General features: G+C 42.5%; 3 protein-coding genes across 16 annotated transcripts in view; 1 reads left to right on the forward strand and 2 right to left on the reverse strand.

Moving 5' to 3' along the window:
- The window catches only part of IL16 (interleukin 16), an 88,151-nt gene extending 75,796 nt beyond the window's left edge, over window positions 1–12,355 (forward strand). For 8 of the 9 annotated variants that reach the window (XM_090028497.1, XM_090028495.1, XM_090028500.1 and 5 more), the window contains 6 exons: window positions 1,080–2,181; window positions 3,920–4,103; window positions 5,624–5,725; window positions 6,938–7,190; window positions 8,960–9,085; window positions 9,298–9,777. In XM_090028497.1, the coding sequence (XP_089884623.1) occupies window positions 1,080–2,181; window positions 3,920–4,103; window positions 5,624–5,725; window positions 6,938–7,190; window positions 8,960–9,085; window positions 9,298–9,503 (1,973 nt within the window). In that variant the 3' untranslated portion in view covers window positions 9,504–9,777. Of the gene's footprint in view, window positions 1–1,079; window positions 2,182–3,919; window positions 4,104–5,623; window positions 5,726–6,937; window positions 7,191–8,959; window positions 9,086–9,297; window positions 9,778–11,793 lie in introns of those variants that run through there. The other variant, XR_016439274.1, reaches the window with a different exon arrangement.
- On the reverse strand, window positions 5,926–20,276 carry STARD5 (StAR related lipid transfer domain containing 5). 4 transcript variants are annotated; one of them, XR_016439275.1, is made up of 9 exons: window positions 19,979–20,276; window positions 19,704–19,753; window positions 19,397–19,529; window positions 16,717–16,834; window positions 15,706–15,799; window positions 15,023–15,114; window positions 11,474–11,550; window positions 9,380–9,477; window positions 5,926–5,964 (listed from the first exon to the last, which is right to left on the reverse strand). XR_016439275.1 is itself a non-coding variant. In XM_090028504.1 (7 exons), the coding sequence occupies exons 1-7, from the start codon at window positions 20,057–20,059 to the stop codon at window positions 14,587–14,589; spliced, it is 678 nt and encodes a 225-aa protein (XP_089884630.1). In that variant the 5' UTR covers window positions 20,060–20,275; the 3' UTR covers window positions 13,318–14,586. The 4 variants fall into 4 exon arrangements, 2 of the variants coding, with proteins under 2 accessions (XP_089884630.1, XP_089884631.1); XR_016439276.1 differs by having other exon boundaries at window positions 5,945–5,969; XM_090028504.1 differs by lacking the exons at window positions 5,926–5,964; window positions 9,380–9,477; window positions 11,474–11,550 and adding an exon at window positions 13,318–14,696 and having other exon boundaries at window positions 19,979–20,275.
- Window positions 20,277–21,846: 1,570 nt separating this feature from the next.
- The window catches only part of TMC3 (transmembrane channel like 3), a 43,733-nt gene continuing 41,128 nt past the window's right edge, over window positions 21,847–24,451 (reverse strand). For all 3 annotated transcript variants that reach the window (XM_090028946.1, XM_090028947.1, XM_090028948.1), the window contains 2 exons: window positions 23,585–23,870; window positions 21,847–22,820 (listed from right to left, as the gene is read on the reverse strand). In XM_090028946.1, coding sequence (XP_089885072.1) covers window positions 21,959–22,820; window positions 23,585–23,870 — 1,148 coding nt within the window. In that variant the 3' untranslated portion in view covers window positions 21,847–21,958. The remainder of the gene's footprint in view (window positions 22,821–23,584; window positions 23,871–24,451) is intronic.

Consider the following 24,451-nt stretch of genomic DNA (forward strand, 5'->3'; position numbering starts at 1 on the left):
AAAAACCAAATTAGCGGTCTATTAAAAAGGCCTCCCCAATTATATTATTATTTATATTAAAACTGATACTGAATTTGTTTATAATATTCACTAAATATAGTTTTGATCTACAGTTGCAGAAATAAACTGGAACAGGGTCACAGACAATTGATATCAAGTCAATGAACTGTAGAGTTGGTTAGAATTAACTGTTGACCAGGAGTATGTACAATCCTGAGTTCCTAAAGTATTCATTGTTTTACACTGAAGCAGACCACCATACTACCCATACTCCCTCCCTGAAAACCACCTCATTTCACCAAGTCTCTTAATATAGGCCCAAATGGTTCTAATATATACAGATGAACTACCCATGGGAATTTTCTCTTATTCTTCACTCCTTATGCTTTTCTGAAGTAGCCTTTGAAAAGTAAATGAGTTAGCCTTCACAGTTCAATTGATGTTTTTCCCATTCCCATTGTGAATGGAATTAAAAGAAAGCATAATTTATTTGAGTAAGAGAAGGGTGAGAAGTTTTGTGAAGTTTAATCATTAGATAAGGTACAAAAGCACCCTATAACCCAAGTTAAAATTGTATACAATAGAAAAATGCAACAGGAAATGTTTGTGCAATTTTTTTTCCAAGGGGTATGCAGACACTTCAGTTAGAAACAGGCTTCTGTGGGAGAAAGTGTTTAGATTGGAAGTACATTGTATACATTTAAGAGGTAAGAGTGACTTTTTTTAGTCAGCCGTGACACCAGTCTGTTCTGTCCGTTGTTAGTGAGATTGTAAATGTAGTCTTCCATTTCCAGTGCTGTAGCATGCACATCTGCACAAGGAATTTTTAGAAGATCCATGTACCCTGAGCAAATGACTGCACTGATAAGCCTTCTTTGCATGCAGCTAAATTTAATGTCAGTACAAGCTGATCTCCGCTACAGTAAAACAGAAGTTCTAGATTGAGATCTGTAACTTTTAAAAGGCTACACAGAGGCTTGAGTTTTGTGTCACAGGTAATAAAATAACAATGCATTGAAAGGGATGTATGGGGAGAATTAAAAGGAGATGTGTCTACAATAATTGTTTTTATAATACAGGAAATCCTCTCTCATCAATACAAAGGCCTGTACTTAGAAGACAAGCACGGGTAGATTACGGTCTTGATACTACAGCAGAAGACCCCTGGGTTAGAATTTCTGACTGCATAAAGAGCTTGTTTAATCCTACCATGAGTGAAGATAACAGCCACATAGACTTGCAAGCCAACAGCAACCCAAATGAAGAAAGTCAAAACACAGGCTGTCCAGAGGCAGTTCTGCAGAAATCGGAAACAGAAGCAGCCAGTTCAAAAGAACACAAGTCACCTGAACATGACTCCGTGAAGAAGGGCCCTCCAGTGGCACCCAAGCCAGCCTGGTTTCGCCAAAGTCTAAAATGTTTGAGGAAGGCACATTCAGATACAAAACCACAGGCAGATCAGAATTCTGCTGACCCTCAGGGTATTTCCAGTATAGGACTGGGTTCTAGTTTATCCCGGGTCTCACCCAGAGGATCATCAATAAAACAGAGAATAAACTCCTTTGAAACTTTGAGTGCTCCTCAGTCCCCTGAAAAAGGAAACAGAAAACTTAGCCCAAACCCATCGGTGCAAAAAGACAATTCTCCCTGTACAAAAGAGCCAGAATCAGCTACAGCTTGTTTAAACAAAACCACTTTCAGCTACATGGAAGATCAAGGATCTGATAACAGACAGTTACATCCAAAGATTTCTGTGGTTACAGACACAAAGAGCCTAGACAGGTGTTGCTCTCCCAAAGAGCCACTTACCTCTGTCCCAAAGAGAAGCAGCAGCAGCACAGATATGGGAGTTGCCTTAGGTTTACTACCATCACCAGTCACTGAAACTCCAGTAGCAAAAGCACAAAGCCTAAGAACACGGAGCTTCCCACTTACTGCTACCCAATCTTGTGAGATGATGAAGACAAACGATGAAAAATATAGCAACATCTATTCCATTAGTAGCCACGTGTCATCTGCTTTAATGAAATCTTTGCTTTGCCTTCCTCAGTCTCCACTCTATTGTGGAAACAATCCAATGGACACTCTGGCTGGGTCATCTCAGTCCTCCATGGAGGAAAATGGGGCCCCTCTCTCACCCATGAGTGAGAGTCATCATTCAGACACTGGATTTTCTCTTAAGTAAGATATCACATTTAAACTCATTCTTGCAAAGCGGTGCTAGTGAATAGACTAAACTGCTTCCTGTGCAGAGCAGCTAGCCTGTGAGCTTAAGATAGTGGCTCTCAACCTTTTTCAGCTCAGGACCCTCCTCAGAAAATGCCAGATCTGTTTTCCCTCATTTTTTCACTAGAAAATTACTACAGTAATTCTATTGCAAAAAACTCAGAAAGACCATAACAAGTCAGAACATTTTTAACACAATGGCTATCTATTTGAAAATGTTGGTTTTATTTTGTGAATTGTGTTTGCACATCTAACAGTACTAACATTGGATGGCACCCTATGCTACCCTTGAAAGGATCATGAGACCCCAGGGTGCTGCAGTATCCAGGCTGAGGATCACTGGCTTGAGCATTGCAGGAAGGGCTACAGATTAGTATCATGTGTAGACTGATCTAGCAACTCCATAGCAGGTGTAGAAGATCACTCAAATGAATGCTGCTATGTATTTTTAATGTTATATACTTTTCTTATTACTTATTAAGTTTCCTCTGAGTGAAGGAAACGTGTCCTAGGTTTTTAGTGTGAAGAGTGATGGGCTTATTTGTTGCTAATCCCAATACTGGAGATGCCATGAAAACAGGTCCATCCACCTGCTCCAGCTCCTTGATTTTAATGCCTCTGATCTGCAAACATTTCAAGCTATAATGTACTACTATACCAGTACTATGGGATATTATTGATGGCAATAGGGATGTAGGCTAGTAATTTTGGCCATGATATGTCAGTTTGGGTTAGTAGAGAAGGAGATCTGAGAAACAGCCAGCCTTGATCCCATGTTTATTTCATTTCCTCTGGAAAGGGTCTGTCTTCCTTCATTCTTTTGCACTGTTCAGGTTATGAAATTGGGATTCATAATATTTGCTTTTCCTAAATAACTAACCAGGTAAGAAGCCTAGACAAGTAGAGCTAAACATACAGGAATTAAAACGTTTTGGTAGGTTACTTTAAAAATAAGGCACTAACCTTCCAATCTTTGCCCCCCAAAATGTCCTCCGGTGGTACCTAAATATGTAATTTTAAAGATTACATCACCCAGAAAAAACTGCAATCTAGTCCCTGCTTTTCTGACATGATTATTATATTGAATGTTTGATATAAACATTTTCTTTAAAACAAAGAGAGTTTTTGTAAAGACTAGAGTTTGCAATGGGTGAATGTCAAAAGGTTTAAGGTTACGGGTTGGATAGGTGTGTCAAAAGTCTCTTAGCTAAAACTTTTGTATCTGCAAAATTGAAATGAGGTTTCCTCATTCAAATTTGAAATGTGGTTAAAACAATTTTTTTTTTTTTTTGCAAAAGTGGTACTTTCAGAAGGGTCTGGTACATTCCTACCTTTTCTTCCATTCCTAGGTGTAACTGGTTAAATCCAAAATAGTGTTAAAATGAGAATTAAGAGAGTTATCCAGCTTTTTGTTTGTTTAAAAAAATAATTTGGTGAAGGTTATGTTTGACATATGGGCAAATCTCAAGACGCTTTTTTTAATTCCTTGTCATGAAGAACCACAGCACTTCCTGCCATATTTATACAGTGCCCAGGACATTGTAGACAAATAAATTAATATAGACTAGAACTATTTAATTGATTACAACTCTCATGAGATCAAAGGTGAAAGTTCTAAAATGGCATTTTTTCTGCTACGGTGGGAAGGTTATCACAAACCAATGTTTCTTTTCTCCTTTTCAAAATTGGAAAGCCTCTCTGAGCTGAGAGAATACACAGAGAGTTTAGCAGATAATGGAAAAGAGGAAGAGAGACAGGAACACTGTTTACCTCAAGCATCCGGTATGTCAGGACAGTCAGTCATCTCTCTGCTTTCCCCTGAAGAACTGAAGAAACTTATAGAGGAAGTAAAATCATTGGATGAGGCAACCTTGAAGGTGAGTCTACTTTTTAGTTCAAAGAACTCACAAACAGGGGCTAGCTAAGAAATGGATATCACAACCTTTGTTGTGTGAAATTCTTGCAAATAAAGCAACTATATTACTGTGGCAATTATCACGTCTTTTCCCCATAAATAATAGAATCACAGCAAATAGGGATGGAAGGGACTTTGTGATGTCATCTAGTCCATTCCTCTGCACCAAGGTAGGGTCAACTATACCTAAATGGTTCCCAAAAGATATTTGGCTAACTTGCTCTTTAAAACCTCCAGTGATGGAGGTTCCACATTTACCTTATGTAATCTTAACTCAAAGAACTTTACAAAGACAACCAAAAACATTCCGCTGCATGTTACCCTTAGGATAACTAAGGTACAAAGAGGGGAAGGCCAGTATTTCCAGAAGAATGTACTTATTTAGGTAGTCTCTATTTTAGGTGCTCAGTTTGAGACACACAGGACCTGCTTTTCAGAGTTACTGAACATCAGAGGTGAACAGTAGAGGAGGTATGGGTGGGGGAGGCACGTGACCCCCCTGAGATTCGCTCCCAACTCAGCACAGCTCAGGATGGGGCAATTTTTTTGCTGCTCAGGCCAGCAGTGTTGGCAGGGGGGAGGAGGTGGGCACCAAGTCACAGCGCAGAAGTACAGGAGTGGATATGGGGCTTTTGGCAGGCCCACAGATTGTGCCCTCCCAAGCTCGAGACACCAATCACTCCTGCTGAACATTGTTCTTATTGGGTGTGGTTGGAGCTGGGGTGCACAGAACAGCTGAGAATCAGACGCCAGTTGCCTCAAATTTTGGAACACAAAAGTACTGTGTGTATTTGAAAACTAGCTTGAGTGGCTTGTTAAAACTCAAACAGAGGAGCAGCAGAAAGTAAAACCTTCTGAGTATCCTGCTGCCTAGATCATCTCTCTACTGTTACTGCAATGACAAATTAAATTTATCAATTGGTTCTTTACCAAAAATGTGTTACAAGCTGACCTATAAAAGCTTTACAGTTCATACTATTAAATAGGAATCTTTTTTCATACTTAGATATCTTACAGGACAATCAAGACTAAGGCAGTTCATCTCAGCTTACTGTTAGTATAAGAACTTGAACAGGATAGAAACTAGAATTACAAACAATTTTTCAAAAACTGTCAGTAGGAGTTTGGGGAAGTTGCAAACAAACAAAAAAAAGTAGTATTTCACAGTTGCAAGGTCCTCTACGTAGCTTTTACCACTGAACCAACATTTTTTTCTGGTTCTATTAAATATTGTACTTAAACAATTTAATATAATTTAATTTCTATTGCATTTGCTGAAGCAGCAACACTTGGAAACAGGATGTCATTACATAAACTAGAATATCAAGGTGGAAATATTCTACCGACTAAATACAAATAAAGTGTCTTAGCAGTCCAAATACTGTTTGCCACTAAGTCCCCTTGCAGAACACATATAGATCATATGAAAAAATATATGAATCTTCTAATTTTCTATTAAGTGTTGTTCTGTTCTTTGCCTAGCAATTTGATGATATTCATGTTACGATCTTGCATAAAGAAGAAGATGCTGGCCTTGGATTCAGCTTGGCAGGAGGAGCTGATCTAGAAAACAAAGTTATTACTGTAAGTAGTATCTTTCTTTGGCTAGGGAAGGTGACAGAGAAATTACAGTTGTCTGCACATGAAAGAATACTATGAAGCAGAGGCAAAAAGATTCTTAAATGAAAATTCTCACCATAAAACTTAGGTTTATTAACACCAGATCTTAGGAAAGCAGGAACTTCATGAAGTCATCTAGTCCAGCTCCTGCTCAGGACAGGATCATCCCGGACTAAACCACTCCAGCCAACGGTTCATCTAATCTGCTCTTGAAAATGTTCAGGGACAGATAAAACTTTCTGTCAGAGTATGTTATTCTGAGTGGAAAAATTGAACACAAATTTAATTTTGAACCAAAAGTATTTTTAAACCAAACCAAGATTAAACGTTCATATTTTAATTGCCTCCCATGGTACTGTAACTAGGGGTGAACGAGCAGGGCACAAGCCCCTGTGTAAGGTGGCAAGCCTTTGGTAAGCTCTTCACCTGAGGCAACAGATTCCTAGTTACACGTCCATCCTCCTCTTACATATCCACCCCCCCAGCAGAAAATGATTAATGCCTCAGTCTTTTCCCTATGTTTCCCTTTTTTTCTCAAACTTTTCAACAACTTATCTAGGTTTAAAAATGTTGAGCGACAGAAGAAAAACAAAACACTTTAATTTTATCAATTTAACATTTAAAAACTCTCTTTTTAAAAAGTAGTTCTTAAGTAGTATTCAGACACAATGACAGAAATGGAAAAGCATTTCAAGTATGTAATTGGCAATTTAAGGTCAGTAGAAAATGGAATATTGACAGATAATGGGAGCAAAGATGCCTATTTCTAATGATCATGCAAGTAAAGGTAGGATCTACTAATCTAGAAACATAATACCTTTGGAAGCAAAATACATGCTATAAGGTGGCTTTAGCATTCAGCTATGAGTATGAAGGAAATAGTCAGGTTCATTTTTTCAGACTCCTTCCTCTAATTAGGAACTTTTCCATGGTGGTTCCTGATCTAACACCCTCTGAATTCAATGGTGCAGGTTCAAGACACAATACTAAGCCGGTTAGTCAATGAAATCTAATGGTTTATAGCATCTTCAGTTTATTCAATATCTCATATTTCTTAACAGGTTTCTGTACAACCATTACAAGCCATGATTCTTAAAAAGAACTTGTTTTCTTGCAAAGGCCTGACAATATGTGACATTATGCCTGTGAGATTTAGTTATATCTCTTTTCCAATAGGTCCACAGAGTGTTTCCTAATGGCCTGGCATTTCAGGAAGGCACTATTCAGAAAGGAGATGAAGTATTATCCATTAATGGAAAGTCTTTGAAAGGTGTCACACACAATGATGCCTTGGCAATCTTGCGTCAGGCTCGACAACCAAAGCAAGCAGTTGTTGTCACTAGAAAAGCCAAAGAGGGAGAAAAAAGTCTTAATGTTTCATTTGATTCTACTACCTCTTCTATGGCAAGCGAAGCTTCAACAGAATCAAGTGAGTATTTACAGAAGCCTTACAGCCGCTGGTGCGTGTACACACACACAGACATGCACACTCCTGCTATTTACTAACGACTGCACAGGATTTGGCCAGCAAAAACATGAGAGTCATGGTTAAAAATTGTGCAAGTATTTGAAAATTCAGGGAGTAGGTCTGAAACAATATGTTGTTTAACTGATATCAATTGGTTGTGTATAAACAAAAATCATAATGAATATCTATGGGAGAAAATGAAGTTGGTCAAGAGAGATAAACAGAGGTAACCCCCACCAAGATTAAAAAAAGAGGTAAAAAAAGGCCAAAGGAGATGAACATTATCAGATTTATAAATAAATTGCTGAATTTCACGAAAAAATAGGATTCCTTAAGATTAAATTCTAAAAGCATGTACTTATATTGAACATAGTTAATAAGCCAATGGCTACTTATATAACTAGTAATATATTTTTAATTCCGAAAACTGCTGGGGCACTGACAGACATGCAGCTTCCTGCTGCACTTTGGAGCCAGCCTTCTGTCTGCAGCCTCTCTCCCCTACCCTTTAACTCCCTACCCCCACCCACCTGAGTTCTGGTGCTGTCGTCAGGATGGGAGGGGGAAAAGGAAGGGGAAGGAGCTCAGTCTGGGGTTTGTCCAGCCTTCACTTGGGGGGGTGGGGGTGCATGGACTGGAGCTTGAATCCATCCGTCCCCAGGGGGGCTCCAATTCACCTCCTCTCCCCATCTGCAGCAAAGGCTAGGCAAACCCTCCCTGCCCTTCTCCCTTCTCCCATCCTGAAGAGAGTACCAGGGATAGGGTTAGGCTGCTTCAGCCCAGCCCTGCTCCCAGGCAGGAACTGACAGAAGTTAATGAAGGTGATTCACTCCGGAGTACCTTCATCCTAACCCCCATGTAATAAAGGTTAATTTGTTTCGCAATCAGGCACTTTTAAAGTGCTCTGCTGCTGTGCACTTCTGTCAGGGCACGGCTGTAGAGCGCTTTCAGGGTGCCGATTTCATGACAAAACATCACTTCAGTCAGTGCCTTGGAAGTTCCTATGTATAAAAATATTTTGACAGGATTCTTTTTTTCATATTAGGTAAATTATGTATGGTAATCCACCATAACCACTGGCTATATGCAAAACATAGTGAGGACACAGTACTAAATATTCTTTTTTCTTCCTTGTAGAAATTAAGGGATTTGTAATCACATTTACATACCCAAGTTTATATTGCTAGCCCTTTAGGTAAAAGTAGTTTTAATACTAGAATCAGGTCAAATGAAGGTCAGTCAATCTAAACCTAGTTGGCCCAGTGGTCTAGCAAAGTTAAGAATGCCATTTGCTACAAGCAACAGCACCACATGGAATTGCCCTGCCTGAACAACCAGGTGCCGATTTACACCAGGGCAGCCTTTAACACATGTCTGGAGTGAAGCTTGAATATAGCTCCAGAGGTATACGATGAGAGTGCCTTAATGACTCTCAATGATAAACTATGGAAGTAATAATTCTCTCTCAGCATTTTTATGTAATTCTAGCGAACTGAAGCAGACATCCATTGTCACCTTTGCATTCTGTTAGGAGTTCAGTGTAAACTTTCTGAAGGAACATTCAGTAACTTTACAACAAGCCAAAGGATCAAGAGCTGCCATTTTTGTCTTGCTTTGATTTGTGTGCCATAGATTCATTGGTACAACATTGAATTAGAGGTTTATTCTTTGGAATATGCTGTTTTCCATAGCATTTATTCCTTCCCTGATTACCTTCCATTTCTTCTCAGCAACTGAAGACACAGTCTGCACTGTAACTCTAGAAAAGACAGCTGGTGGCTTAGGATTCAGCCTGGAAGGAGGGAAGGGCTCCATCCATGGAGATAAACCCATTGTCATCAACAGGATTTTTAAAGGTAGAGTGGATTAAACATGTGTTTGGACCAGATGATGATGAAGCTCATGAAAAATACTTTTTTTAACCTGCAAACTTAAAACTTTGGGATGTAGTATAAATGCCTGGTGGTCTACTTTGACCAGGCAACACAGTGACTACCCATAATTACAGAAATATACTATAAAAGTTTCCCTACACAAAGAACTAACACAATTTTTTTTCTCCCATCAGGGGTTGCCTCAGAACAAAGCAGCCCTGTTCAGCCTGGTGATGAGCTATTGCAAGTGCACACAACTGTCATGCAGGGACTCACCCGTTTTGAAGCTTGGAATATCATCAAGGCATTACCCGATGGGCCTATCACTGCTATCATCAAGCGGAAAAATTCAAGTCCTGCTGCTGCCAAATCAGCTGAAATTTTGCAAGGAGAGGAATAAAACTGCTGCCAATATTAAAAAAAACTAAACAAAGAAAAGTTTCATTGATGAAAACTGTTTGCCAGCACAGCACAGATATTGTGAAAGTGTGGATGATTGCCAGTTATAGATGTGTTTGGAATCTCTTGAGCAAATTTTGCAATAAGAAGAGATGCGCACAAAAAGCTCCCAGTTCTTATTACAATATTCATAAGCAGCTGTTGCAAAGTGCACAATGGTAAAACATGGCTCTGCTAATAATATAATGGATGTAATAAAATGTGTGATAATCGCAGCACTCTCTAGCTTATGTAAATGAACTTGGTGATGATGCTGACTGGAGTGGGCAGTTTTCTTAAGCATCAAATTTAATACAAATCAGAAACATCTGGGAAGTCTGGGGCAGATTTTCATCCCTGCTTCAGTCATTTGGCACTACCTCTTGCTTCACCTCTTCAGTAGAGGAGACGGAGAAGGAGGCAGGGCAAGCTGGGGGAGTGGTCAAATCCAGGTTGGCCTGTCTAAGCACAAAAGAGCCAGGACAGATCAGTGGGAAATAGGTCCTGACTTGACAAATGCTCCACTGGCCTAACACTGGCAGAGGCACCTCTGTTGCTTCCTAAGCAAGCAGCCACTTACTTGATTTAAGGGGAAAGAAAGAATATGAGTCTAGGGCTTCCATAGGGCCGAAAGGGATCATGGCTGAGCTTCACTTGACCTTCCATTGCTCTGAACTCCTTGAACTGTACTGTACCCTTAACTCACACAACAGCTGTACTATGTAAATCAGGGAGTAATTTCCTGAAGCCCTCTGCTTGGACTGTTTGGAGAATTAAGCCCACAATTTCCCCTAGTAGAGTTGCCATTAGTTTAACTGCAAATTACATAGATGCACTGGAAAAAACCCTTAGCACAATTGATTCAAGCCTTGCAATACCCTTCACATTGCATTGTGAATTTAGGCCATCCCAAGGCTACAGTAATAAGGACATTTAAAACCAGTTTTTATCATCTGAATACATAGTGTATGTAATGTTTAATGACCCTGCACTATTATTTAGAAGGAAGCTACCAATGATAGGTTACAGTATTTAGTGATCCTGAAAACAATCATTTACAATGAAAACAAAAATAGATTTGGGAAAGATATTCAAGACTCCATAAAAAAGGCTCTATATTCAAGGCCATTTTCTGACTCCATGTAACAAGATGGCATAATATAGCTTTATGGTCAAGGTTAGTGATCCCCTCAAAGATCTCACCTGTCTCCAAAACCTAGAGAGATAGTACCCTGAAACATCTTACCTTGATCCCCTCCATAGATTTCTGCTACTTACTTCTAAATTTAGAATTAAGAGGAACTTATTAATGCAAATAAAACTTGCTTTATTTATTCTTGCACCTAAACTAAAAGACATTGGGGAACAGATTCCATAATTTCTGCTACTTCAGATAGTCAATGAATGACAAAAATATTCAATATGCTAATGATTTTTTTCTGTTCGTGTCAACAGAAGTAGTTCGCAGAAACAATAAGCATGTATTCTGCCACTGATACAAATCTTAGTCCAGCGTTAACAGGTGTTCTTGTGTACAATAGCCGTAAACATAGAGAGTTGTTCTACATTGTAACAGGAACAACTCAGCTGTCAAGTTTTCAAAATGAATCTTCTACAGCATGCATTGTTAGATGCAGGCATGCAATCTTATCAGAGATGTGAGTCACTGCTCAGTTTTGGAAGACAATACCACTGTGCCTTGTGGTCCTTATGGTCCCCTCTGATTTGTTTCACTAACATAGGCATGCATGTACCATTAAGAACAAATTAGTATCTACACCAGGACTCCCACAGGCCAGCCAAGTGATTTTATCTACTTTGCAAAGCCAGAACATCTGCAGTGGAGGCAAGCAGCAGCCAGGTTGGAAGTGTGTCAGTAGCAATTCAGTAGTGGGGAAACTGTCAGTGACCGGGCTGTAAGCAGCAGCTCACCTTTGGAGCAAGCTGCATCAGTCTGGCATGCAGCTCCTAAAAGACTACTGAGGTCTGATCTACAGGCAATGATGAACCTGAAAAGAGGAGTCGTGACACACATAGAAAATGAAAAATTAGTTTTCTTCACTCAAATGACAAATTTTGTAGCAGCAAGAAAAATGACATGTAATACAAGAGGCAAACCAATCCATATACTAATATGTCCATATACTAATTTTTGCCCATAACTTTATCTTTGGTTTTTAATCAAATTCAGCTTTGAAATGAACAGCAGAGTACTTAACATTTTTTAAAATTCTCGTTATCTCTCTTCGAAGTGTCAACTATTCACCAGTTTCCCAGGGGAAAACTAGGAGCAACAGTCAAAAACTCCTAGAAGGCTCCAGACTGGCTATAAGGAAAAACTCCTTCACGGTTCATGTGACCAGACCCTGGAATGGACTCAGGCACCTGCCCTGGAGATCTTCAAAAGGAGACTGGATGCACACCTTGCTGGGGTTATTTTACCTCAGCAGTCTTTCCCACCCAGAGCAGGAGGGCTGGACCTGATGATCTCACAAGGTCCCTTCCACCCCTAAACTTCTATGAATATAATTGGAGTTCTAAGCAAATGTCATTCCACTGTGCAAATATAGCATATCTAGGATTTTTAACCCACCCATCTGTACATATCCCAGAGGAAATACAGGAATAAACGGGCATTTCAGCATCTGTTCAGACCCTGAGTTCCTTCGTTGTGATATAGTTAGATTTTGTAAAAACCTGGTGTAATCTCTTAGTGTCGGTTTTCACAACCATTCGCAATACAGAAATGGAGAAATTGTATTAGATATAGTCCTGTGCTAGGTATCCTCCATTAAAAGCAACTTCAGCCATTAAAGAGTTTCTTCACTAGAAATACAGCTTAATTCTGAGAAAGTAAAAGCTGACACAAACACCCCCCCACCCCCACAAAAGCTTCTTTCCACCTCCCCTCTTGCAGTCATTGTTATCTTTTAGGTTAGTGCATCTGCACATTTCCTGGTCCCAAGATCAAAAGCAGAAGTGACAATGTACTGGGTAACAGGAGTATGTCTTAGCAACCCCAATCTACCCCCAAAGCAGGAAGAGCCAAAAACACCTTACAAAACAGCAGTACTGTGAAATTTCCAGACCTAATTTGGCAGTTTGTAGAGTTCTGTGACATGCGGAATGCTCTTAATTCTTGTTGGACTGTGTATGCCCCAAATCCTATAAAAGTAATCCTTAAATTCCTTAAATAAGGTACATGGCCCTGCAATTTTGCCTACCTAAGTAGATTAATGACCTCTAACCACTGTCACCACAAGGACTATTCACAGAAGTAAAAGCTGTAGGATCAGTCCTAAGATTTAAATGTGCCCTTGAACTTTTGGGAGCTCAAGCCAACAACGGTTCAAGCCCTACCAAGATTTGTCCATATGCTCAACTGGATTTCCAATGAGTAGCTCTACTGACTGCTCATGGTATGTACAACTAAGCATGTGGACGAGCCCATAAGGATTTTGGGCCCCAAATCTCTCACAAAGTTGTTCTTCCTACGTACAGACAGCAGCAGTTTACAATGAAAACTAGAAACACGCAACAGATGAAGAGCCCAATCCTGAAAGACACTGACAGTCCACAGCTCTCACTAAAAAGCTGTGCTCAAGTGCTGTGAGTGAAGGGCTCTCTCAGCTTCACAGGCTGGGCTCAAGAGCCAAGAGGGTATGAAGAAATTCTGTGAAGTTCACAGCTCCTGTGAGCCTTGTCAAAGGTGACGGGAACTGAGCAGAAAAGTAGGACCAGCTTTAAAGGCAAATTAAACAGAACCAACCAAAAAGTGTAACAGAAAATATTTATTTTACTATGTGTACACTGACATGTTTTATAAACTTCACATGTACAAGAGACTACTTTAAAAAATTCATCCCTGGAAATCTAATTACAAGGATGAAAAACGACAGCAGGAAGTTTTGTATGTAAGCCTATGAACCACACTACTCCCATTACATTAAACAAGTTTAAGGACCGAAACTGAAACATGGTTAAATAAATAGTAAAAGTAGCAGCATAAAAATCACAATGTTGATTTACATTTCCAACTCAACCATCATAAATGATCATTTTCTTTTATAAAAGGGCAGAGAATAATGTGTTAATTATAACAGCTCCTGACATTCTCCAAATAATCAGCCATGTTGTAAAGGTGTACCTATCACTGCATACTACATCGGGGCTGATCTAAGATGAGCAAGGAGGCGAGTCAGGCTGGGGAATAGACACAAAGCACATCCCATTTTTATGACAAATCAAAACTTGTCCACCAAAAAGATGATTCACATGTTAAAAAACACCTCCAGTCAGGGACTGGAAAACTGTTCAGATTCCTGACTATTTCAGATGGGGTTAGAAAAATGACAGGTAAAGTGCTTAAAACTTCTTTATTGCCATTATGTCAGTGCAGTTTGGTTTATGCATTGAAGTTTTGGAGAGTGCATGAGAGAAAAGAGGTAAATGGGAAGTACATTAATCTTGGAAAAGTGAGAAAGAGCAAGCACCAAGAAAAACTATGAAATCTCTTAAGCTGTTGAGGAAATGACAGTGTGACTGTAGTAATTAAAAAGTTACTTTCTTTATTATTCATAGCACAGATTCATTAACAACACAGAAAACTTAAAAAATAAGTTTGCCATGTTATTAATGAATCAGTGTAATGGATAATAAAGAAAGTAACCCTTTCTTAATTAAAGGGGTCTGCAACCCCAAAGATGTGAGCATCACTGCTTTATGACAGTTTGTACGTCAACGTTTTTTGGTAGATAGTGGGTGATAAAGAGGACAACTCAGCTCTGACCTGTGTGAATTGGTTTAGAATATTAAGTCCTAATTCAGAAAAATACTCAAGCACTGAAGTCAATGGGAATCAGAATTAAAATGTCTAGAATGAATTAAGATCTCACCTCACCTACCCCTTTAACTCTGGGCTTGACCATTTTCTGGCTTGGTTCCATTGTAATGTCTTAGTTGCTATAGCAAAGGATCTAGCTCTCTGCTTAGAATGAGGAGTACAGCTTCTTGATCTGACTTAAACTGGTACAACAACATTGATTTTAACAGTCTCCCCTGACAGGCACTGAGAGAGCAATCACAAGGAATTTGGAAGTGCACACACTCCCCCTGGAGGGGGAGAGCAGAACTGTTTCCAGAAGACTGCCAGCTTCTGTTTTAAGGGAGACATAAAAAAAGAATTGATATTACAAAGCTTTTCAGACAGAAAGACAGGCAGAATATACCATATTAAAAACTGACTTGAGACAAGGCACTTCTCCCAATTCAGCTTTTCAACAACGTGTCTTTGTTGTTAGAAAAGTATCACATGAGTTTCTACTTCTACCTTTTCCACCTTCACCTAATACGTCAGACCATGGATCATTTGCTCTTAACCTCCCCCTTCTATGCTCCAGCAGTGAGATTATACTTTCCATGCCCATCAAGCTTTTAGCATCTTTATAGCTTTGGTAAGACTGCTATAAAATCCAACCATACTGCTTGGAAAGAACGAGTCCACCACAGTCTGAGGAAGGTAGCCACCAAGATCAGTCTGAAAGAAACTGAGGAGCTGGGTCTTGTCTGGTTCCCTGAGAAAACAACACACAAGTAGAAGTCATTTTATTAGTGAGGTTTATAACACAGCAAGGCCTTGCTAGTGAGTTTTGTATTTGGGCATGTATTTATCTGTGGATAAATACTGCTACGTGCTTTCCACTGAAAAGGTCAAGTGCAAGCTTCCCTATTACAGCCCATCAGTGTAGCCTTTATCTGCCTCTACAAAAAGAGATGGTCAGTTTTTCAGTTAATTTAGGCCCCAGCTCAGCTCAGACATATAAACTACTTCACTGAAGTAAATGCCAATAGTCAAATACTGCAAATGAAGCATATGCTTATTCATTGCTTGAATTATGGTCTTAATTCTTGGCTTCTCCATTCAGAATATCAACAAAGGATTCTCACAATAACGACACTTTCTATAATGTTAGTAAGTATCCACTAGGAAATTAAGAGAGACTAATTCACTTTGCCTAAGGCACTGAATACCACTCGTTTGTAATGACATGACAACTAGCTTTGGCTATATATGAACCGATGACTGCCAAAGCATTCTTAGCCAGACAATGCATTCACATATAGGACACGAAGTGAACTACAACAAGTGTAAGAACCTTTCTTACCCTGGAACAGGTATACAGAAACAGCCACATGGATAATTAAACCCTCTCACATAACTGGGTTGTGGAGGACAGAGTACATGCTCTATATTGGTTGCTGCAAAACAAAAAAAAATACATTCAAGAAAAAGACTCCCTTTCTTTGGTAAATGCCACAAGCTGAACAGTTTTCTATGTGGGAAAGATAATCAGTGGTTCTTGAGACTGAGGTTCTTTGGTCTGTGATTTGCAAGAGGCCAGATTAAAATTATGACAATCGCTTCTGCCCAGTCTGAGTCAAAGGACTGTGCATACTTTAGGAGTGTTTAATATTTTATGTACTTACAGCAAGGCACATTGTGAGTTATTCATTGGGCTGGTACACCATGTTTGAAAGATAACTCAAGCTGCTTGCAATAAGTATATATCACATAGGTATGGTATATTCCACTCTTTGGAGTGGTATAAACCTTTTGTATCAGTACCAGTATATAGATTCCTGGCTGATATCCAAACTAGGTAAGATGCCATATCAACAACATTTGCTTAAGACACAATGAAAGATGTAAATGAAAGCAAAGATGAACAGATGAATATAGTTCCAGCATCTACAAGCTGCAGTTACCACCTCAAGGAAAACTGGTCACTGATGGGCTCTATAGATCATCTTTTTTCACTAGGTATAGTTAAACAAAACACGACAGCTTTGCAATGTCCTATAAAATGCTAAGATATAATCTGATTTAAGGGACTCTTCTGAGATATTTCTATATATGGTCTAAAATCTAAGTGTAAAACCAACTAAACTAAAATCATTCTCCAAAGATGTCATGACTAGCGAACAGCGTAACAACTTACCAAAGAGTGTTGGTATTTTATATAGAAATAATAATTTAGCACTGACTTTGTTACTGCATTTTATGACCAATAATTTTGCATCAAAAATATTGAGGCATTTCTTGTAAAAAAGAAATCATTGACATTTACTAACTTGCTCCTCAGAAAGAGACTATAATGGGAATTAAACCATCTTACCAGTGGATGCTAGAGTCCCATCTTCATACTGCTTTGTTAGCACCACATCTACAAAGTCTCTTGGAGAAATAAGCCTCATGAGAGCTGATGGGGTAGTAGTTCTGCATATAGAGACAGTCTAGAAAATTGGAAATAGCATTATCTCACTTTATACCTGTCTTTTCTTTAATACAACAGTGTGTTACATAGGGCATGTCCAGATAAGCGCGGGCATCGGTTCCCCAGGGACAAGTAGCAGCAGTACACCTCGTGTCACTGCTACTCGTCCCTGGAGAACACCCATGCCATACATACTTTGGCACATACCAGGTTACCCTGGATGAGGTAGGGGAGGCTGCGGCCAGTAACTGTGCTGGCACCAGAAACCTTATCATGGGTCCTGGGGCCTCTCGGGGCTGCAGACACACCAGGAAGCCTGGCTAGCAGCCGGAGTGTGGTTTGGGTCAGCCAGGCTCGGTTTTGGGCGGTGCACGCTGCTGCCACCCCAGGTTTTTTTTGGTGTGAGTTTTTTTTACCCTGGGATCTCCCAGGGTCAAGAAAACCCCTCACACTGCAAAGTAGTAGTGTGGGTAATGCCTGCATGTGTGGTGTGTGGTACTGCAGATGGGCTTGCGGCACTACATGTCTACGCTCATCTGGACGCAGCCACCGACACTTAGAGTGACACTCAGCTGACATGCAGTGCCTTTGATTTCAATCACATGACTTGCTATTCAGCAGGAGTAAAGTTATCACAATCAAATGCTGAGTCTTGGTTCAAGAGCAGTTTTGACAGGAATGATCTTTTAGAAAAGTGTCACAAATACACTCATGGCGACTGTTACTTAACACACTTCTCTAAATGACACCTCTTTTAGGGAACTAATAAATTTAGTAACTTAAACAGCAACAACACCGCTTCATTATTTAAAAAAGAAATAAATACAACCAACTGTTTAATGTCATCTATCATTACAGGTACTTTTGTTAACCAGGATTATAGAGGCTTGGGAGAATTGACATTATAAAACAATACAGACCTGGAGTCAGGCTAAAACAGGGGTGGGCAATTATTTCAGGCAGAGGGCCGCTTATCCAGTTTTAGCAAGCTGTTGAGGGCAGCATGGGTAGCCCTGCCCCTTGGCCATCATCTTGGGACCAATGTCTCAGGGCCAGCACCAGTGGGGCCCAGAGCAGGGCGCAGACTGGCACAGGTCTATGAAGCTGGGCTGGGCTGCACCAGCAGGGAGAGGGGGGAGCTGGTTCAGCACCATAGAGCCCCTGGTGACCAGGACTCTGTACCTCTGCCACCCTACTCTGGGTCCTGCTGGCGCTGGCCCTGGGCCACTGGTGCAGGTCCTGTGCTCCCACGCCTGCTCACTCCCAGTGCACCCCCAGCCCTGAGGTACAGGTGGGAGGCAGTGCGGAGCCCCGACCCCCTGCTCGCCGGCAAGGAAGGAGCTGGTGCTGAGCACAGGGAAAAGTGGTCCCTCCTCTGCTCCGTGGGTTGCTCTTCCTGCTGCAGCCACTTGCAGCCTGTGCAGGGCTGTCCTGAGCAGGCACAGGCAGCCCCATGCAGGCTGCAGACAGCTGCAGCGCGGGGCGCCAGGCACACCGAGGATGACGAGCCGCTCTTCCCCCTGCACTCAGCACCAGCTTGTAACTCATCCCCGCAGCCAGCCTGGGCCCTGCAAGGGCTCTGGGCTCGCCTGCTGGGGCTGTGCCGTGGCAGCAGCAGCTGCGGCTCCTCTGCTTGCCCACCCGGAGCTTGTGGGCTGGGCAGCACAGAGGTGGTGGTGGCTGCCTCACCACAGACTACCACGGTGCAAGCTCCAAGTGGGAAGCAGCAGCAAACGCTGCCCAGCACGGCAAGCAGGAGGGTCCCCAGCTGCTGCCACCGTGATGCAGCCCTGATGGGTGAGACTGGAGCCGGTGTGGGGCCAGATTACAAGCTGGTGCTAAGTGTGGGGGGAAAGCAGCCCCTTGCCTGCCCCGTGTCCGGCGTGCAGCCCCACATGGGCTGTGAGCGGCTGCAACAGGGAGTGTGGGCCACGGGGTGGGGGAGGGGCCACTTTTCCCCATGCTCTGCACCAGCTCCTTCCCTGCCCTTCCCCACCCCCACCCTTACCTGAGCTTCCGGTGCTGGGGCAGCCAGCTTCGGCTGTGGGGGCGGGGCTGGGCGGGCCCTGCTGTTGCAGGAGCCCAAAGAGGATTCCCTTGGGTCCTACTGCTCCTGGCTCCTGTCATTTTTGACAGGAACCAAGGACAGATAAATTTCAATTTCCAAATTTTTAGGGGCCCTGCGAGCTGGATAGAATAGCCTTGTGGGCCAGATCTGGCCTGCAGACCATATTTTACCCACCCCCCGGGGCTATAACATTAGAAATTTGGAATGGTTTTTAATAGTATGCATTATTTATCGTATTTCACTACAACAGTTCCATTCAAAGAGACTTTCAGTGTCAGGTCAAGACTTGATAACATATCTAATCCACAAACTCAAAAAAGAAAAAAGAAAAAAAGAGCAGTTTTGGGCAACAGGTTCAAAATAAAGGGTTTCTGGAAGCTATTCAATCCTCTCTGTGGTTCTGTAGCTGCAAAACTGTCCTGCGGCTACCTGCTTCCACAGGACCCAGTTCTGACCCTACTCCAGTCCAAGGACATTTAACCATAACGTCCTCGTCTCTTTCGTGGCACTTACCTCACTGATGGTTTCAATAACGTCAAACCCCTTCACGTTCGGGTCCCAGGTCGGTCTGAGTCCGTTGGCGACGGGTTTCAGGAGCTCCCAGACGTTCGCAGGACTTGCCGGCACTATTCCTTCACCCTTGTACCTGCAGCAGAAAGGAGCGGAAACCAAAGTGACCTCTGCATCTCCGTCACCCTCAAACCCCGCTAAGGAAGACACCAGGAGTCGGAGCGACTGGAGGCGGGTTCAGCACTGGGGGGCACCCCTCTGACTTTCTGCAACACCGTCCCAGGCGCGCAGCGAGCAGCCACCGACTCACAGGTTGCCGGGGAACTCGTCCGAGGGTCTCCAGGACACCGAGACGTCGCTCTAGGGGGGAAGGAGAAAGCCTTCAGACGCGGAGCCGCACCGCCCTCCCTGCCACATGCTGCCCTCTCCTCTCTCCTGCCGAGGCCTGAGGGGCTCTAGGCCGGGACGGCTGCTCCTCCCTGAGCCGAGGCGCCACCTGCCCCGGCCGGGCGGGCAGGGCGGCCCAGCCTCATTCCCCAGCCGCAAGGAGGGAAAGTCTGCGGCCCCCCCGGGCCGCCGCCTCACCGTGCGCTTGCAGCAGCGCCAGCCGCCCGGCTCCTGCCGGTACAGAGACACCTTCTCCGCCGCCAGCGCCGCCGCCTCCATCGCCCGGCCCGGCCGCGGGGGGGCGGGGCGGGGCGGCTCCGCGCCACGGGAGTCGCGCCATGGGCCCACGCCGGCGCCTCCCCTCGCCTGATGCGCTCGCCCCGCCACAGGCGACTGCGGGCGGGCTCGGCTGGGCCTGTTCCGCCGGCCGGGCCCGCCCCTTCCCGCCGGATCCGGGGCCGTTCGCGGTCACCCCGGAGCGAGACGCGGCCACGCTCAGCCCCGCCCGCTCGCTTGGATCCGTGCGCGCGCTGGTGTACGGATACACACAGGAGTGAATGGAACGAATTACACACACACACACACACACATTATACACACACACACACACATGCGTCTATCCACGCATACATGTATACATATAACATACGTGCACATACATTCATATATATCCACCCCTCCATTTACACTCTGGTCTGAAAGCAGGTACTAAAGTGAAATATATAGGTGTGCATATGCGCACCCATCTGTGTAGTATCTGGGTCTACCTGCATACCCTGGTATGGATACACGTGAACACACATGAGTGGGAGAGATGGAGATAGATATATCTGTATCTCCATCCCTCCCACTCGCGGATATACATATCTGTAAGACAAGGCTATGCACGTATATTTTGCAGTAGTTTAGTACTTCTGTTTTCAGGACAGGTGACAAATAGAAAAGGCAGGGCCCAGAACATAATCTCTGTATCTAGTCCGTCGTTTCTGTTTTGAGCTATACTGGTTTTTTAAACTAAAATGGGCAAAATTCCATAAAATGTACAGGTGACACACATTATCAACCCTGCACTTGCAGGAAGATGGACCAAATATCTAACAGGTCACCTATAATGACTGGGGTATTCAACTATGAGCAGGGAGCGGTAGTTACTAGCTGTGTTAGTCTGAAGAGAGTCAGAAGGGTCCACAGATATGCACCTTTATAGACTAAATACAGGCTTCCCTCGCTTTATGCTGTACATGCGTTCCTGGAAAATGGCACATAACTCGAATTTCCATAAAGGGAACCCACTTTACAATGTAACAAATAGGGATATGTTCCAAGACCTCGACTGTACTGACCCCCAGGCCCACTTCTACACTTTAACAAGACAATTTTGGTACTCACCAACAGCAGAGAGTACACACAAGCACAGGGCACTATCATAATTGGGAGGGCACCTACAGAAACACGTGTTGCAGACAACAAGTGAGGAGCACAGATCCGCACAGGAGACTGTATTTTGATGCATGCCACTCCCACAATGCACTGCACAAAGCAGCTGACTGCGGGCTTCCATCATACCGATCGCGTAAGAGTGAATTTATCTAGAATATAACGAATTTTTGGCATAAAAAGGGTCATCACATAAGAGTGAATTCACACATACAGAACCTGCATAAAGCAAGGGGAACCCGTATATAGCGAGCACAAGAAGCCCCTGTTGAAGTGAACTTGGGGTCATGAAAGCTCATGTGCCATCTCTCTCTCTGTATATTATTTTCTTTAAAGATGCATATCTATCCTGCTTTCTGTTCAGCTACGGCATCTTCACCTGTGACAAGGAATGTTACATGCCAAAAAGCACAACCGAGCCTATCCTGACACTCTTTTAGATTGGTTTAATTAAAGTGCCCCTACTACATATGCTTTTATATTTCACAATATAATCTTACAGCACAGTAATGAGCAATAATGCAGAATACAGATTTTTGTACTGTATCTGACGGTATACTAAAGTTGGGTACAATTAACACCAAGCAACAAGCTAAGTAATGCTTTACCCTTTGAATAATTAGGTATGGTTTTGCTCAGAAGACTCTGTGCCATATTTATTTCAATAGACTTTTGTGGTTCCAATGGCAGCCAAAGATCTGCAAATACATACATTCACAACAAAAGTGGTTGCACACTATTTTAGACATTTGAACAGATCAGTTCATTTGGGTCGGACATGTTTAGGTCAACACTAGTCTTTGATTTCTTTCTAGTAAGCTTTGCCCCAGATTTCGGGTACTTGTCTTTACTGTGAATGACCTGAATGTATTGATCATTACTGCTGTTTTGCTGGTCACTGCTAGAGCCAATGGAAACTGAATCTGACTCGGTTAGAGAGTGATCAAGCTTGTGCTTGGATTTAGGTTTCACATGATGCTCTGGATAGTGCTTATCAAGTTCGACGTTTTTTGTGTGTGGCTTTTTGTAGGAGTGTGGGGGCCGTTCTAGCTCTAGCTCAAAGCCGTCATCCCAGGACTTGTAATGCACTTTGGAGAGATCCTTGCTAGTAAGAATTTGGCTGTCAGCACGTTCCCCAATGTAAAATCGGGGAGCTGCACGGAGATCTGAGAGTGAACGTGGACGGTGGGATCTGTTTACCAAGTCCCTCCTTAATTCCTTCTCTTCTTCCTCCTCTTCACTGAAGTGAGGGGAATATGTCCTGCGTGGTGTTCGAACCACATATCTTCTGACATTTCTTGGATATAGCTCAATTATGTCTCCTGACTCATCCATTCGGAAATGCCTTGGCAGCCGGGAAGTGGAACGGAGAAGTTTTTTGCGGGATTCATGTTCATTAACAATAAAATACCTGGTGGTGTGCGCTCTGTGTCCAACAAAAACTGGAGCTCCTGCCCCAACAGCATCTGGATTTATCTGTCGGATGCCTTTTCTAAAGAGAGGCTCAGAGTGGACGTCTTCAACATGCTTTTTGAAAGCCACAGGAGTGTAGGGCTTTGTTTTACAGAGATCACTTGCACTGCCATGTACAACACTTGAATACCTGGCAGGATAAAAAAATGAAAAAAGAAAATTTGGCATAAGTCCTTATTTCTCATATTATGATTAAAGCAGAAACTGATTGCACTGGAATCAGGGCCTATCTGGCACTCTTCCTGGTAGCATTTGAACATTTCAAAAACCATTTCCCCCATTATATCCCTGTGATATAGGAAAATTTCCTGCTCATTTTTAAAAAAAGATGGTGTAGAAAAATAAGACAGAAGTTTAAATTCAGGTTGTGAACCATTTACTCAGAATAGTCTTATTAAAAGTGTGAATAATGGGCTCAATAATCAGCTTGTCCAGTGTGAATAATGGGCTCACAATATAACCAATATTAGAGAAATATTCTGTATCAGAGCCAGAAACCACCACAAAGCTATCCCAAATACATAACTGTATATCTGGAGATCACTAAATGTTCCTCAGAGAATTCCTGGCTTTTATTATATCTGGCACATTGAAAAGGATGTCCTATCCACATTGTAGTAATAGAGTACAATTTGGAAAGTTTTATTTCTTTGCTTTAACTGTGCACATGAACTCATGAATCCACCTAAACATATTATAATCCAAATGTAGTTATCTGAGACAGTGAGGTAATTAAGGTGATCTCTACCATTCTGCTGTAACCTGAACAGTTCTCACAAGAGGATCTTTTAAAAAATGACTCTGCTAATGTATTACTAGCAGAAGTTAGTTACCAATGCATCTATTTTGCTTCACTAAATTATTTTATTTCAGAATTAAAAGAGACTGCCTTACCGATTTGCAGCCTGCTCAGCTCTGGGTTTCTGTATATTGGGAACAGTGGGAGTTGGAGTTAAAGGGGTCGAAGTTGCTGGAGTAATATTTGCTGGCCTAGCAACATCACCTTGTAGTACAGATTGCGAGATGGTTTGTATTCTGCTGCCTTTGTTCACTGGGGATTCAAAATTCAAGACACTGCCGTTCTTTCGAGGTGTCGATGACCGAACTGAAGATTCCCGACTGATGACATCACTCTCCTGGTCTGGTCTTTTGTCATTTCCCTCTAGATTCTGGATTCTGGCTAGAAAAAGCAGAGAAGGACTGTTACAAGGGCGATCAGACCTTTCACAATTAAAGCTGGTTTAAAAACAGTGGCTCAGTTACAGCCTGCCAGTGCTAGGGGAAACCATGTTTCCCCGAGCGCCCCCTGGCCTAACAAGGAATAACGGCTACAAGTTGTTGGAGAGGAGGTTCAGATTAGACATCCGTAAGAACTGCTTCACAGACAGGGCGGCTAGGACCTGGAACCAGCTTCCTAGGGAAGTGGTGCTGGCTCCTACCTGGGGGTCTTTAAGAAGAGGCTTGATGCCTACCTGGCTGGAGTCATTTGAGCCCAGTTTCTCTCCCGCCCAGGCAGGGGGTCGGACTTGAAGATCTACAAGGTCCCTTCCGACCCCACTTCTGTGATTCTATGAAATGGTACAATGCCTCTAAGCAGGCTCAGGTTCCAATCCTTGCTCAAAAGTCTTCTTAATATAAAATACCTGTACATTTATTGGAGCAAGGCTTGTAACACAGGTCTCCGCTTTCCTAGAACAGTGCCCTAAACTAAACAGTTACGCTTAGTCTTGTTCTCCCTTTTGCTCAACCACTCAATCTTTC

Source organism: Crocodylus siamensis, chromosome 15, assembly GCF_052110815.1.
Source record: "Crocodylus siamensis isolate JL-2025a chromosome 15, ASM5211081v1, whole genome shotgun sequence".
Taxonomy (NCBI): domain Eukaryota; kingdom Metazoa; phylum Chordata; order Crocodylia; family Crocodylidae; genus Crocodylus; species Crocodylus siamensis.

Coding starts and splice junctions, on each gene's coding strand:
- STARD5 (XM_090028504.1), bottom strand. CDS start 20,059: ATGGAGGCGGCGGCGCTGGCGGCGGAGAAGGTGTCTCTGTACCGGCAG. Junction 19,530..19,703: donor GACGAGTTCCCCGGCAACCT/GTGAGTCGGTGG, acceptor TTTCTGCTGCAG/GTACAAGGGTGAAGGAATAG. Junction 15,115..15,705: donor TTCTGTATACCTGTTCCAGG/GTAAGAAAGGTT, acceptor TTGTTTTCTCAG/GGAACCAGACAAGACCCAGC.